The sequence below is a fragment of the Coenobita brevimanus genome, chromosome 104 (assembly GCF_032717465.1).
Source record: "Coenobita brevimanus isolate Jiangsu-jjx chromosome 104, ASM3271746v2, whole genome shotgun sequence".
Classification (NCBI taxonomy): domain Eukaryota; kingdom Metazoa; phylum Arthropoda; class Malacostraca; order Decapoda; family Coenobitidae; genus Coenobita; species Coenobita brevimanus.
The window spans coordinates 42536838-42551837 of NC_137057.1; the positions used below are offsets into that span (position 1 = coordinate 42536838).

At 40.8% G+C, this 15000-nt stretch overlaps 1 protein-coding gene and 1 long non-coding RNA gene across 2 annotated transcripts in view; both read right to left on the reverse strand.

The window, feature by feature from the left end:
* The window catches only part of LOC145416090 (uncharacterized), a 39327-nt gene that overhangs the window by 7387 nt on the left and 16940 nt on the right, over positions 1–15000 (reverse strand). Inside the window, exons 2-3 of the mRNA XM_080285181.1 lie at positions 2133–2282; positions 1017–1208 (exon numbers count right to left, since the gene is read on the reverse strand). Coding sequence (XP_080141307.1) covers positions 1017–1208; positions 2133–2250 — 310 coding nt within the window. The 5' untranslated portion in view covers positions 2251–2282. The remainder of the gene's footprint in view (positions 1–1016; positions 1209–2132; positions 2283–15000) is intronic.
* On the reverse strand, positions 10261–13216 carry LOC145415935 (uncharacterized). Its single transcript, XR_013900183.1, has 3 exons — positions 13122–13216; positions 10984–11084; positions 10261–10302 (listed from the first exon to the last, which is right to left on the reverse strand). It is a non-coding gene; the product is annotated as an uncharacterized LOC145415935 (long non-coding RNA).

Consider the following 15000-nt stretch of genomic DNA (forward strand, 5'->3'; position numbering starts at 1 on the left):
GCAGATCAGGCTAAGTTATGGTAAAGCCGGTAGAGAGAAGGTGTGGTGGGAGATTGATGACAGTATACAGATTAGAAGTGGAGTTAATGAGGGAAATAATGAGATCTAGGCGAATGAAGGAAGGATAGTGATAAAAAAGTTTTATAACTGGGGGTGTGACAATCCAGGAGTGTGGGAAGCGTGTTTGGTATGAAGCAAATTGAAATAAAGTGGCTCAGGGGAAAACGACTCTGCCAGTCTTCTGTCAGAGGAAGAAGTGAAGCAGCTGGGGTAAATCGTGAATAAGAGGAGGATGAGTGTGTAGGAGTTTTAAGATAGTTTGAAAGAGAGACCATTTAATTAGACTGCTGAGGAAAAGAATGAGAGTGACAGAGGTTGCTTTCTCTTGCTTTCCGGCACCACCAACCTGGAATGAGTAACATGTGGTGAGAATAGAATAAAGTCATAGTACTGGCACCAAAATAATATAAAACAGTAAAACAGAATCACAAAAAATAAAGGTATGGTATTGGTGCCAGAGTAAAACAAAAGTCTTTAAATCGACGATATGAGATTCAGAGAAAAACAGAATCGCATAACATAATGCTCAGGTATGAGAGCCAGAGTGTAATAGAATCACATAGCATTAAGTTAGGGTATGAGATCCAGTGTAAAACAGAATCACACAATATAAAACTAAGGTATGGGAGCCAGATTAATCACATAACATAAAGAATGGGCATGAGAGCCAGATTAAAACAATCACATAACATAAAGCTGTGGCATGAGAGACAGGGTAAAACAGAGTAAGAAAATCAACGTAACACAGAGTGACTATATCAAAATGAGCAAAAACAGGAACAATATGAAAATAAGCGGAAGACAGAGTGACAGTCTGAAAATCAGCTTAAAACAGTGACAATATGAAAATCACCTTAAAATGAGTGACATTATGCAATTCAGGATGAAAGAGTGACATTGTGAAAATCAGTGTAAAACGTGTAACAGTATAAAAATCAGCGTGAGAGTGACATTACCGGTAATGTTAGCGAGAAGGTCCAAGTTCACCTCAAGTTCCAACTCTGCGACGCACTCTGTCAAAATTTCCTTGATCGTTGTCAGCAGGGCTTCGGTGAGGCCTCCACAGAGTATGTCAAGTTCCAGGACGCAGCCCAACAAGTTGATCTCGCACGCGGGTAACAGGAGCGGCCCCTGACATGTTACGTCGACTGTAGAGGGTTCGGAGAATGGGGTTATTAGAGGCGGGGAGAAAAGAGGGAGGCAGAGAAGGCATCTGAAAAACGGAAGAGAGAAGAGGGAGACAGGGGAGGAAACAGGAAGGACGGTGAAAAAGGGAGAGGAGTTGGTAGCCAGTTGGAGGTAGTGAATCCTTCACATATGGCTTTGGCTGTGGAGGGTTACGGAGAATGTTAGTAGAGTTGCAGGTGTAGGAGGAGGCAAAGGCAGAACGGAAAAGACTGAGATAAACTGAAAAGAACGAGGAGGAAGAGAGAGAGGAAGAAAGGCTTATCCTAATATGCTGATTGGCTTTGTGAATTTTTTAGACTTTTGAGAATAAGATTACAAATCTAAGTCTATTATCTGATCGAAGTTTTGGTAGATTCGACCCATTCATTAGTAGTAAAAATAATGCAAATAAAGCAACTTCTTTATAGTAAGCCTGTGACAGTAGGAGAAAGAACCTGAGTAAGAAAGTCCTGGAAACTTCTTTCACCAATCTCCATAAGTGGGTATTGAGTAAATGAGTGAGTGAGATGAAACATCCTTTGAGTATGAGTGAACCTGCATGAGATGAAGCGAGTGCGAGTGTCTGTGGGAGTCAGTTAAGACTGAGGGAGTGAGAATATATAGTAGAAACGTTCTTTCAGCTGCGTTAGGTTTCTTATCTGTTTGAATATGTGTAAGTGAATCAGTAAATACAATAAATACTGCTGAATGGATGTGTGTGTGTGTGTGTGTGTGTGTGTGTGTGTGTGTGTGTGTGTGTGTGTGTGTGTGTGTGTGTGTTTTATATATGATACCTTCTCATACCAGGGAGTATGCCAATGAATGTGAGACTGAATATGCATGTTAGAAGGAGAACCAGCAAATGAGATTGACATTCAGACGACAACCAAAACACAGCCACTAACCAAGCGGAGGAACAACAACGTCAAGGAAGACGTTGGACCCGCTGCAGGGCAGAAGCTGTGCCAGACTTCCTCCGGCCAGAAGACCCATGACGAAGAGGCTGAGAAGGGCCATCCGCATGTTGGTGGTTGTGGTGGTGGTGGTGGTGGTGCCTGTAGGGGAGAGGGAGAGAGTGACTGTGGGAGTGGGGTAGGTAGGTGACGGGAGGTAGCGTGGAGAGTGAGTGGGAAATTACTGAAAGCAAATAAGGGAAGGGAGAGTGAAGGATGTGTCAGGAGTGAGGTGGGAAGTGGTAGGTGGGGGGAGAGTTGGCGATGAGTGGAGAGTGTGTGTGTGTGGGAGTGAGAAAGGAATGTAAAAGGAGGTAAAATGTGAGATGAGTGAGGAATGTCTCTGAGAGTAGGGAAGGAATGTAAAGGGGGTGGGGTTGGGAAGAGCGGGGCATGAGTGAGGAATGAGTGTGGAATTGGCAAGGCAGGTAATTGGACGGAGAGTGAAGGATAAGTGGGCAGCGAATGGGGAAGTGGTAAGGCAGGTATGGGAAGGGAGGTGAGGGATGAGTGGGCAGTGAGTGTTGGAATGGAGACGGAAACTGAGGGAAGCGTGAGCGAGGAGTGAAGAATTGGTAAAGTTACCTGTTTATATTCCTTTTAACCTTAATTTGTCCCTGATTTACATCTTTTTGCAGCTTATTTCATGCAGCTCATTGGTAGAATAGGACAAAGCTACGTCGTTACATCCTTTCTTTGACTATCTTCCTATTCTAGTGTTAACCCGTTATTGCAAATCATAATTCACGATGGAGACATGACAATTTTAGGCCAAGTTGGAGAGAAATCAATGCCAAGAGAACCAAGGATCAAACAACTTCCGGTATGTTTTTTAAATTCCTTCGATAATGCTATTTCCCTGCTAAAAGATAGTCAGAGAAAAAAAAAGCCAGTTTATACAAGAAATGAAATCCTCTTAGCTTTAATTCATCAGGCGAATTTTTCTATATATTACTAAGAGGGAATATTGTAATAAAATTATGGCTATAGATGCTTAGTGAGTTACTGGCAAAGTCTCACCGAGATTTTATGCTGCATATGTACACAATAATAGTAACTTATTTTGCTGTAGGATGTGAAAGCTGTCGGTTTTCTCTGAGTTAATCAAGGATTTTAGCCAATTCTGTAGCAGAGTTTATCCCATAAGTAAAGAATATCAGATGATTTTACCGCGTACTTAACAGAAAAGACTTAGTAGTTGTGAAAGGGTAACCAGTCGTAAAAGAGATTTTTACATTGTTTCACCACAAGAAGTGCCCAAAGGTGAAGAAATGTTAAGTGGTAGCACGTATAAAATGGGTTGTATCTGAATTAACTTTATGAATGAGGTTACCTGATTCTTCGCTGTGGAAGAGAAGGTGAGTGGAGTGAAGAGGAGAGGTGTGGATTCCGTCTTTTATAGGGAGATCAGACCGAGGAGAATGTAAGGGGAGATGGAAGGGGGAATGTGCAGAAGTAAAGGTGAGGTAGTGGGGGGAGGATGGGGGGAAGACGGAAAGAGAGAAGAGGAAAGTGGGGACGCAGAAGGGAGGCAGTGAGTTAAGGGGGTGCGGTGAGAGAGAGGAGGAGGGAGGGAAAGGGGGAGTATAGCATGCAAGGACCTTGAGAGAGGAAGGGAGATAATTAGGGAGAGTGAGAAGAGGCGGGATGGAGGGAAGGAGGAAAGACGGTGAGAGACTGGAGGGGAAGATGGGTAGTGGAAAGAGAGAGAGAGAGAGAGAGAGAGAGAGAGTGAGAGAGAGAGAGAGAGAGAGAGAGAGAGAGAGAGAGAGAGAGAGAGAGAGAGAGAGATAAGGTTAATGAAACTACATGGTAGGACATAATAGTCTCAGAAAGATATTTTTCTTGTTTTGTTAGGGGTATCTCCAGACGATTTTATATCCCTTTGGAGATACATGGGTCAGATCTTGCATTCATTAACCTCTGTACTGGCAGATTTCCCAGCTAAAGTAGAAAAATAAAGACTGTTATGAGGAAAAATATAATAAAATACCTCGTCTCACCTAATCCATCCATCAGTACTTCCACCCTAATATTTTCGCCATTTATTGTACGCCTGTAAGTGTGATAGGAGTGTGAGTTCACAGTATGTAATAAGGTAATAAATATAGTTAATCAGAATCGTATAATTACAACGGCGACAGGTGGTTTCATTACACAGGTGACAGGTGATTTCACTTTGAATGTTGCTTATAGTGTTTTTTTTTTTTTTCGAATATTTCAAGCTAAATTGTTTTCCTTGTATTTGGCATAAAGTTTTGTCTTCATGTTGTACCGATTAAAATACTGGCCATGTATAATTAAGTGGGATAACTGTAAATTTGTTTATAGGTTTATTGTTTCAAAATGTAAAGAGGGAAGGATGTAAAGACGACTTTTTGATACTTGATGAATAGGAGAGAGACTCAGTGAAGGACCAGTACCCTGAGGAACACCACACCTGAGTGCTTTAGAAGATTTGTGACACTCGACTACAGTTGTCTTCGTTATTATTATTAGTATTATTATTATTATTATTATTAGTAGTAGTAGTAGTAGTAGCAGTATCGTAATAATAATAATGATAATAATAATAAAAATAATAATAATAATAATAATAATCATAATAATAATAATAATAATAATAATAATGATAATAATAATAATAATAATAATAATAATAATAATAATAATTATTATTATTATTATTATTATTATTATTATTACTACTACTACTACTACTATGATACGGAGATGGAGATGATGACGTGCATTATTATTTTTTGTTTTATGTTATTATTATTGTTATCATTTTTATTAATATTATTATTGTTATTATTATTATTATTATTATTATTATTATTTATTACTTAGAGTCTTCTGATCAGTAGCAACTCCAACAACCTGTGACCTTTATTCGCTCCTCCTCCTCCTCCCACACACATGAACTCGCTCTTATCATTTAGTTTTTCATCTATACCTCACTTTTTCTAAGATATACTCTTCTTACTAATAATTCCCTACATATTAGTACATCCGACGCTGTCAATTATTCCTGTAATTGGCTGAATGGTAAGATACGGCTGGTGAATTTAGGAACATATTTCTTAAGGTAATGAAGTTAATAAGCATCTGCTGGTGTGGCGTGAATCATTTGCCTACGGTATGCGTGTGGAAGGAAGAACACATGTTTAAGTACACGGAGCAGATGCCTGCAAGCTGGTGTTAAATGCGGCCACACTTGTTTGAAAAAGGTGATCGGCAAGACGAAGCGACGCACCGGGTCAGAGCCGCTGCAGTATCTGAGTCTTAACGATGGACGGACCCCTGAGCCTCGTTTCCCTCTTGTCGGTCACTTTTTTGGAGCAAGTGTGGCCGCCGACTTAGGCACGGTTAGATACACATTAGAGACCATTAATGCATTCGCACACACACACACACACACACACACACACACACACACACAAAATATACATTCATAACAGCGGCCGAGTCAGTCCACTTGAAGGCGAAGACCTCTCATGATTTTCCATCCCGTCCTACAGTTTAGCTATTAGTCTGGTCCATCGATTACCAGCAAATTTCCACATTTCATATCTCTGTTTTGCTCCTTGTCTGGCTCTTTCTCTCACTCATCTCAGGCTTGCCTCTCCGTTGCCCTGGTTGTCCGTCTGTTGTCTGCCTGGGACATGACCTATTTATATTACATACTTTTTTCTCCCGCTATCCAGGAAACTCTCTTTTCATGTTTAAAAGTTTTCTTTGTTACTTTGTTAAAAACTTTAATATGTCCAACTGTGTCATAGCTAAGAAACAGCCCATTTAGTTCACTTGGCTGGTCTGCATCTACTGTATAGCAGAACTAAATCATATTTTTTCTTGAATTTTACTTTAAGCATATTGTAAAAAGTCTTCATCTCCAAAGTCACATGTATCTTTAATGAGATCATTGGTGCGATCGTCCTCACCTCCTGCTTTATCCATGTTCATTCCTCATAAGAGTTTTTTTTTTTTTTTTTTTTTTTTTTAGTTGTATTGCTGCTGTTTGGTGATTCCACTATTTCCATATCCTGAACTGGCTCTTCAGTCACAATGTTACTCTTATACAGTTTGTAATAAAATATTCTACTAAGTTCACATTTATTTATTTATTTTTCTCAGGTAACATCTTTCAGAGGAGACATTTGGTTTCCTCCCATCCCAAGCTTCCCCCTAGTTTCTTTCGACCTACACAATTCCTTGAAATTTATTCAGCCCTGCTCATATCATCCTTTCGCACATCTTCGTTTTTTTTTGGTTATTAATTTTTTGCTCAGTTGCTTTTCCATGCCTCGTTAATAGCCAATGTTGGAACAGATGAATTCCAGTCACTTTTATTTACAATTGCATTCAGTTTTTGAAAATTAGCCTTCTTGTACTCGACCACTTTCTCGCAACTACTGTAACATGGTCTTTATTCAGTTTAAGTGTAATAGTGCTATACAGTGGTGATTTACTAAATTATTCTGACGAGAGAGAGAGAGAGAGAGAGAGAGAGAGAGAGAGAGAAAGAGCATCTACAGTTTACCGCCTCATAATTCGCCTCACTTTAAATCATCTGACACCATCAGTTTTTTCTTAATTGACCAAATTTGTAAGTTTTCGCTTCCGAATTAACATAAGTATTTATTAAGCTTACTAGAGCAATAACTTCTGCTGGCGTTTATCGTGTGTCTTTTGAAGGAAGAACACTTGTATAAGTATTCCGGAGCAGATCCTTTCAAACTGGTGTTAAGGCACACTTATATACTCATCACACACACACACACACACACACACACACACACACACACACACACACACACACACACACACACACACACACAGTATACATACTTTATATATATATATATATATATATATATATATATATATATATATATATATATATATATATATATATATATATATATATATATATATATATATATGCATCTATAGCAGCAGCCTTAGTCAGTCCACTGAATCACAAAGACCTCTCTGGTCATTTTCCATCACGTCCTACAGTATTGCTTATTAGCCTGTTTCATAGAATAGCAGCAAATTTCCGAATACCAGCGAATTTCCGCATTTCATATCTTCATTTTGCTCCTTGTCTGGCTCTTCCCTTCACTCATCTTGGGCCTGCCTCTCCGTTTCATTGGTTGTCTATCTATTGTCTGCTCTACCTGGGATATGACCTGTTTATATTACTTACGTTTTTCCCTGCTATCCAGGAAACGCTATTTTCATGTTTATAAGTTTTCTTACTTTAAAATTTTAATATGGTCAACTGTCGCTTAGCTTCGAAACAGTCCAATTTGTTCACTTGGCTGGTCTGTGCTAGTACCCTGTCTAGGTAAACTCTTTTACCTATGTCTGCCAACTTGTGCCTTACCTTCTTGCTGGAAGTTTGCTTTCATTCAGCCTCTTCCGAAAAGGAATGATCGTTCCTAACCCACACAGTATCGTCCAATTGCCTCATTATGTTGTTTTAGAAACTGTTTGAGGGTATGTTTAACTGGAAGATTCTGAAGCATTGTCCTTTCATACACTTTTTTTTCTGTTAGCGATGCTCCACTGGTGATGTACACCTTGCCGTATGATTTTTGGCCATCCTCCTTTTGGGACTGTAGCGAAACCTTTGTCATTGCACGTGTCATAGTCAAAGCTATCGACCGAGTTTGGCAAAATTTGATGATTTCCAAAGCGCGATTTTATGGTTTCTTTCCTGTCTGTGCCTTCATCTCAGGCTTTCTTTGTGGTCGTTCTGTAGCTGCTATTGTAGACTGCCTATGTTAGTCTTCTAAAACTATCGATAGTGGTGTTCCTTAGTGCTCTGTACTCTCACCGGCTCTCTCCCTTCTATTCATAATTGATTCTCTAAACTGCATTTTTATCCCTGTCCACTCTCACTCAGATGGCTCCATCCTTCACATTCCTAAATGCTTGTTTCGGTGTCCGTTTCTTCAGTTCTTTAAGTCATGATGTGATGAAGCTGTGGCTCACTACTTTCTGATTTGACACCCTTTTTTATTCTCTTTTCTCTCTCTCTCTCTGGATAGATATGTAAATATATATATATATATATATATATATATATATATATATATATATATATATATATATATATATATATATATATATATATATATATATATATTGTATCTACATCTTCTGTCTCGTTACAATCTTCAACAGGAATGTCTCTTAATATTTTACAATACACAGCTCAATGCTTCATTGTCTCGTAATATCCTTGGGTTTTCTTTCTCTACGAGTCTTGAAAAAGATCATACTACCACTCGTGCAAAATCTTCTTCCAAGGGTTTACGTGTACTAAACCGACACCGTGTTTTCTTTTACACTAGACTAGACAGTTGTTGACTTTGTATAGGGGTGTTATTCGCCCGTGTGTGGAGTCCATCTATCATGGTTGGCGTTGGAGTCGTTCCCCACATCCCGGTCTTGTAAACCTGGTTGAATCAAAGACTTATCGGCGGTGAACATCCCCTCGCTCACTGACTCCTTCAACCTATCCCTCTTCTCTGCAGTGTTGTATCTCTATCTTTGCACCATTGCTGTTTTGGTGTTTTCTGAAACGTCTCATTGCACCCTTCGTCCATTATCGCAGCGCGTGGAACATTTCTGGCAGCACACTCTCACCCCTTCTCTGCTCAGTTCTTTAGTGCTAGAGTAAACGATACTCAGTCATTCACTTATGCAGCAGGTCAGCTCCGGAACTGCCTTCTTCATCCTGTATTTTCATTTATCTCTGACCTCAGTCACATCTCAGAATAAGTGGATCTTCAAATTTGCATTGTTGTGTTTTGTTTTCCGTGTAAAGAAGAACTTTTGGGGTTTTTAGTCTTTGGTTGTTTCTTCCTTGCATGAGAAAGTGCGTTTTTCTATTGCTTGTATCTCCTACTTTCCTCTGATAAATTGTTCTTTTTTTCTTGTTCCACGGGACATCTATCAGTATTTTTCCAAGTCTCTCCGAACACTGCTACGTTTGCTGTACAACGACTTCGTTCGCCTCAGTGTGGTAAACCCGCAGCAGCCGACACTGATGATATATTCGGTCGGGTAGTGTCGTCATTGTCAGTTGCTGCGGACTCACCACACTGACTTTCAACGTCCATGGAGAGAAAAACAGGACAGACGACCTGACTCTTCATGTGGACTGCTCATCCCAAGGTTTCGTTTGCAAAGGCACCTAGATTGTAAAAATTCGTATATTCTTGACAACTCTTGCTCCGGATCAGCGCTGACTACGCCAAAGTTATCTGTTGCATCGCTGCTGATGATTAAGGACCATGATTAGACGGAACTCGCCTTTGTTGTATAGAAAGAGGCTGGTGTTGGTGAGGGACCCCTTCATATGGTGGCATCCATATAGCAGGGCAACTTCGCTGACTGGTCATAGGAACGTCTCTCAACTCCTTGCCTATCTAGTGAAAAGAACCTGGTAGACTGCAAGATAGTGAACAATTAGAAAAAAAAAAAATAGTTGGTGCCTCGTATGTCCAGTTCAGGCACTTAGTGTCAGGGGAACACTTTTCATGTGATCCCACATAAAGAAACTTCCCAGTGTGGTTGCACCTGATTAGTATGGTTCCTTTGATAACTGGAATGCACAGGTTTCAGCACCAAGACAAAGCAGTGTTCCCTTGAAGAACTACCATTAAGGGTTATGTTGAAAAGGGATTTATATATATATATATATATATATTTAAACATTACCGTTCCTTATAGTTCTTGTGGAAATGAATTAATATGATACTTTTTATCAGTTAAAATGCCTTTATTCAGAACTGGGTAAAAAATTATTATGATCTGTGTATTAGTCAGGTAATAAAAACAATGTAAGATGCTGCTTTAGATTAATTCACATACACACTCGCGCGCGCAGCACACACACACACTCCCACCCACCCACACACACACACACACACACACACACACACACACACACACACACACACACACACACACACACACACACACACAGAATGGAGATTGGTCCTGGTTCCGGTTCACGTTGGTTCAGGTCGGTTCAACGGGTTCCATGTTATCCAAGAATTCCAAGAACTCCACCAAGCAAGCATGAGATGAATTCGAGGAGCTGTGGGGAGAGAGAGAGAGAGAGAGAGAGAGAGAGAGAGAGAGAGAGAGAGAGAGAGAGAGAGAGTGAGTGAGTTATAGGAGTTATGGATCTTTTTTTCAGGATGGACAGATAAGCCATAGGGCTTAGAGATCTTTTTCATATGTGTGTGTGTGTGTGTGTGTGAGAGAGAGAGAGAGAGAGAGAGAGAGAGAGAGAGAGAGAGAGAGAGAAAGAGAGTTATAGGGGTTATGAACCGTTTTTTCAGGATGGACAGATAAGTTATAGGGCTAACAGATTTTTTTCATGTGTGTGTGTGTCTGTGTGTGTGTGTGTGTGTGTGTGTGTGTGTGTGTGTGAGAGAGAGAGAGAGAGAGAGAGAGAGAGAGAGAGAGAGAGAGAGAGAGACAGACAGACAGACAGACACACAGACACACAGACAGACAGACAGAGACAGAGAGAGAGAGCCACAGGAGTTATACATGTTTTTTTCACGTTAGAGATAAGTTATATAGGTCATGGATTTTTTTTTTTTTTTTCAGTTTAGAACAACCACGGCGTAACACTTAAAGAAAAATTTTCACAATGTTTTTACTATAAAATAAAAAGTATCAGATAATAACTCTCTCTCTCTCTCTCTCTCTCTCTCTCTCTCTCTCTCTCTTTCTCATCAATTTTTCTATATCTATCTGTCGTACTCACAAAGCCAAGCTTCGACAACAAACACAGGAGGACCGCCACGAGGCTTTCAAGGCCGAAGATTTCTAGCAAGATATCCAAGATCACCTCAGGTGGTGTGCCGACTGTGGTAGAGGAAGGGGAGAGGGTCGATTAGGTCTAGTGATTAGAGAACCTGCCTGATGTTTGAAGGAACACAGGGCAGAGCAGGACATGGCAGGGTAATGAAGAGGAATGCAGGGCAGGGTAATGTTGAGGAATGCAGGGCAGAGTAATGTAGAGGAAGGCAGGGAGGGGCAGCATAATTTAGGGGAAAGCAGGCCAGGGCAAGGCAGGTTAGCAGTTTGGGGGAATCTTGGAGGGGGATTTGACTGAGAGAGAATAAATCTTTCTCATTCTAGTACTTAAGGAATCACTGTAATATCTTTGTCATCGACATCGTTGTTGTCTTTTCATTATCTGAACTCTACATCCCACTAATATAAACTAATTATTCAGAAGATTTAAAAGATTTTCCACACCTCATATAAAAACAAATTAGCAGGAAGATTAGACTGTTTCCCACACCATAAATAACAACAAATTTGCCTGAAGATTAAACAGATTCGCCACACTGAACTACTTGGTGAATCCAGTTTGCCAGAATAAGCTGAAAAAAAGTCTTCACATTAAATTGAAGAAGTTTATCGAGTACAAGAAAAGCCGAGGTGATGACATCTAACACATGGAGTAGAACGCTATGTAAGCTTTATCGCTCAAGTGTAGGAGGATATATAGTGCTGTAGGAATTTAAAACTGGCCAAAGCACCAGACAGAACTATGGGATCTCAAGCAAGTCGTAGGATAGGAGAGGAGGCATATTAGGGCAATGTGAAGCATGGGGAAGTAGGAAAGCAAGGTGACCCTGACGGTCCTGTATTGATGCATGCATCGATCTTTGAATACTAGGGACCGAAAAAGGGTGCAAGTGCTTTGATGAAGTGCTGCAGGTCTGTATGTGGAGTTAGATGACTTAGCAAAGTGAAAGAGGACATTGAAAGAGTTTGACAGGCCTGGGACGTGTTAATGTAAACGTAGTGCAGTGGAATGGGCAGATCAAGCTATGTTATGATATAGCCAATAGAGAGAAGGTGTGGTGAGAGATAGACGACAGTATACAGATTAGAAGTGGAGTTAATGAGGGAAATGATGAGGTCTAGACGCAGCAGGAAGGATAGTGTTGAAATATATTTTTAACTAGAGGTGTGACCGAGTGTGAGAAGTGCGTATGGTATAAAGCAAAATGGAACGAAGTGGCTTAGGGAAGAACAACTCCATCAGTAACCTGCGACGGCAAGAAATGAAGCAGCTGGGGTAAACCGTGAATTAGAATTGGATGAGGGTGAAATAATTTGAAGATAGCTTTATGTAGACCATTAAATTAGACAGCTGAGAAACAGAATGAGAGTGACTGAGGTTGCTTTCTCCTGCTTTCCGGCACCACCAACGTGGAATGAGTAACATGTAGTAAGAATAGAATAAAGTTATAGTACTGCCACCAAAATAATATAAACCAGAGTAAAACAGAATCACATAAAATGAAGGTATGGTATTGGCGCCAGAGTAAAACAAAATCTCATAAGTCAAAGATATGAGAGTCAGAGAAAAACAAAATCGGATAACATAAAGCTGCTTAATGACAGCCAGAGTAAAATAGAATCACAAGGCAGTAAGTTAGGGTACCGTATTAGTCCCAGTGTAAAACAGAATCACACAACACAATGCTAAGATATGGGAGCCAGAGTAATCACAACAAAGAATGGGTATGAGAGCCAGATTAAAATAATCACATAACATAAAGCTGTGGTATGAGAGACAGTATAAAACAGAGTATGAAAATCGGCGTAATACAGAGTGACTATATCAAAATGAGAGTAAAACAGGAACAATATGAAAATCAGTGAAAGACAGAGTGACAGTGTGAAAATCAGCTTAAAACAATGACAATATGAAAATCAGCGAAAGACAGAGTGACTGTGTGAATATCAGCTTTAAACAGTGACAATGAAAATCAATTTAAAATGAGTGACATTATGAGAATTAGAGTAAGAGAAAGTGCATTGTGAAAATCAGTGTAAAACGAGTGACAGTATGAATATCAGCGTAAAATAGAGTGACATTACGGGTAATGTTAGCGAGAAGGTCCAAGATCACTTCCAGTTTCAACTCTGCGACGCTGTCTGTCAAAGTTTCGATTTTTATGTCCAGCAGGTCTTGGGTGAAGTCTCCGCAGAATATGTGAAGTTCCAAAATGCAGCCTAACACGGTGAGCTGGCACACGGGTAACAGAAGCGGCCCCTGACATACTACTCCGACTGTAGAAGGTTGGGAGAATATGTTATTAGAGGCAGGGAGAAAAGAGGGAGGCAGGGAAAGCGTCTGAAAGAGGGAGGAGGAAAGAGGGAGACAGCTGAGGAAACAGGAAGGACGAAGAAAAGGGGAGAGGAATGGGTAGGCAGTTGGAGGTAGTGAATTCTCTCCATCGCATATTGCTTTGGCTGTGGAGGGTTTAGGAGATTGCTAGTAGAGGAGCAGGTGAAGGAGGAGGCAGAGGAAGAACGGAAAAGACTGAGATAAACTGAAAAGAATGAGGAGGTAGAGAGATATGAAGAAAGGCTCTTCCTCATATGCTGCTTTGGCGGTGTGAATGGTTTAAACTTTAGAGTGTAACAATATAAATCTAAGTGTATTATGTAATGCAGGTTTTGGTAGATTCGACCCATCCATTACCAGTAAATGGTGCAAATAAAGTAACTTCTTTAAACTAAGCTTGTGACAGTAGGAGAAAGAACCTGCGGTAGAACGTCTCCGAAACTTTCTCCAATCACCATAAGTTGGTATTGAGTATATGAGTGAATGAGATGGAGCATCCTTTGGAGTATCAGTGAACCCGCATGGGGTGCAACGAGTGCGAGCGTCTGTGGGAGTTAATTAAGACTGAGGGAGTGAGAGTATATAGTAGAAACGATCGTTCAGCTGCGTTAGGTTTCGTGCCTGTGTGAATGATTTGTGTAAGTGAATCAATAAGTACAATAAATACTTCTGAAGGGATGTAGGTGTGTGTGTGTGTGTGTGTGTGTGTGTGTGTGTGTGTGTGTGTGTGTGTGTGTGTGTGTGTGTGTGTGTGTGTGTGTGTGTGTGTGTTTTTTATCTGATACCATCTGTTACCAGCGAGTGTACGAATGCATGTGTGAGTGAGTATGCATGTTAAAAGGAGAGACATCGAATGAGTGACATTCAGACGGCAACCAAAACACAGCCACTAACGAATCCCGGGAATAACAGCTTCAATGAATACGTGAACCCACTACAGGGCAGTAAACTCTGTGCCTGACCTCCTCCGGCCAGAAGGCCATCCGCATGGTGGTGGTGGTGGTTGTGGTGGTGGTGCCTGTAGGGAAGAGCGAGAGAGTGAGTGTGTTAGTGGGGAAGGTAGGCGAAGGGAGTTAGCGTGGAGAGTGAGTGGGAAATTAATGAAAGCAAATAAGGGGAGGAAAAGTTAAGGATGTGTGAGGAGTGAGATGGGAAGTGGTAAGTGGAGGGAGAGTGGGCGATGAATGAGGAGTGTGTGTGTGTGGGAGTGGGGAAGGAAAGTATAAGGAGGGAAAATGGGGGATGAGTGAAGAATGTCTTTGAGAGTCGGGAAGGGTTGTAAAGGGGGGAAGAATGGGCGTGAGTGGGGAATGAGTGTGGAAGTGGTAAGGCAGGTAAGGGGACGGAGAGTGAGGGATGAGTTGGCAGTGAGTGGGGGAGTGGTAAGGCAGGTATGGGAAGGGAGCGTGAGGGATGAGTGGGGAGTAAGTGTTGGAATGGAGACGGAAACTGAGGGAAGCGTGAGTGAGGAGTGGAGAATTAGAAAGTTACGTACATATATTCCTTTTAATCTTAATTTGTCCCAGATTTACGTGTTTTTGCAGCTTATTTCTCGCACCTCAGTCGTAGGATAAGACAAAGCCTAGGCGTTACATCCTTTCTTTGACTATCGTCATATTCTAGTTGTAA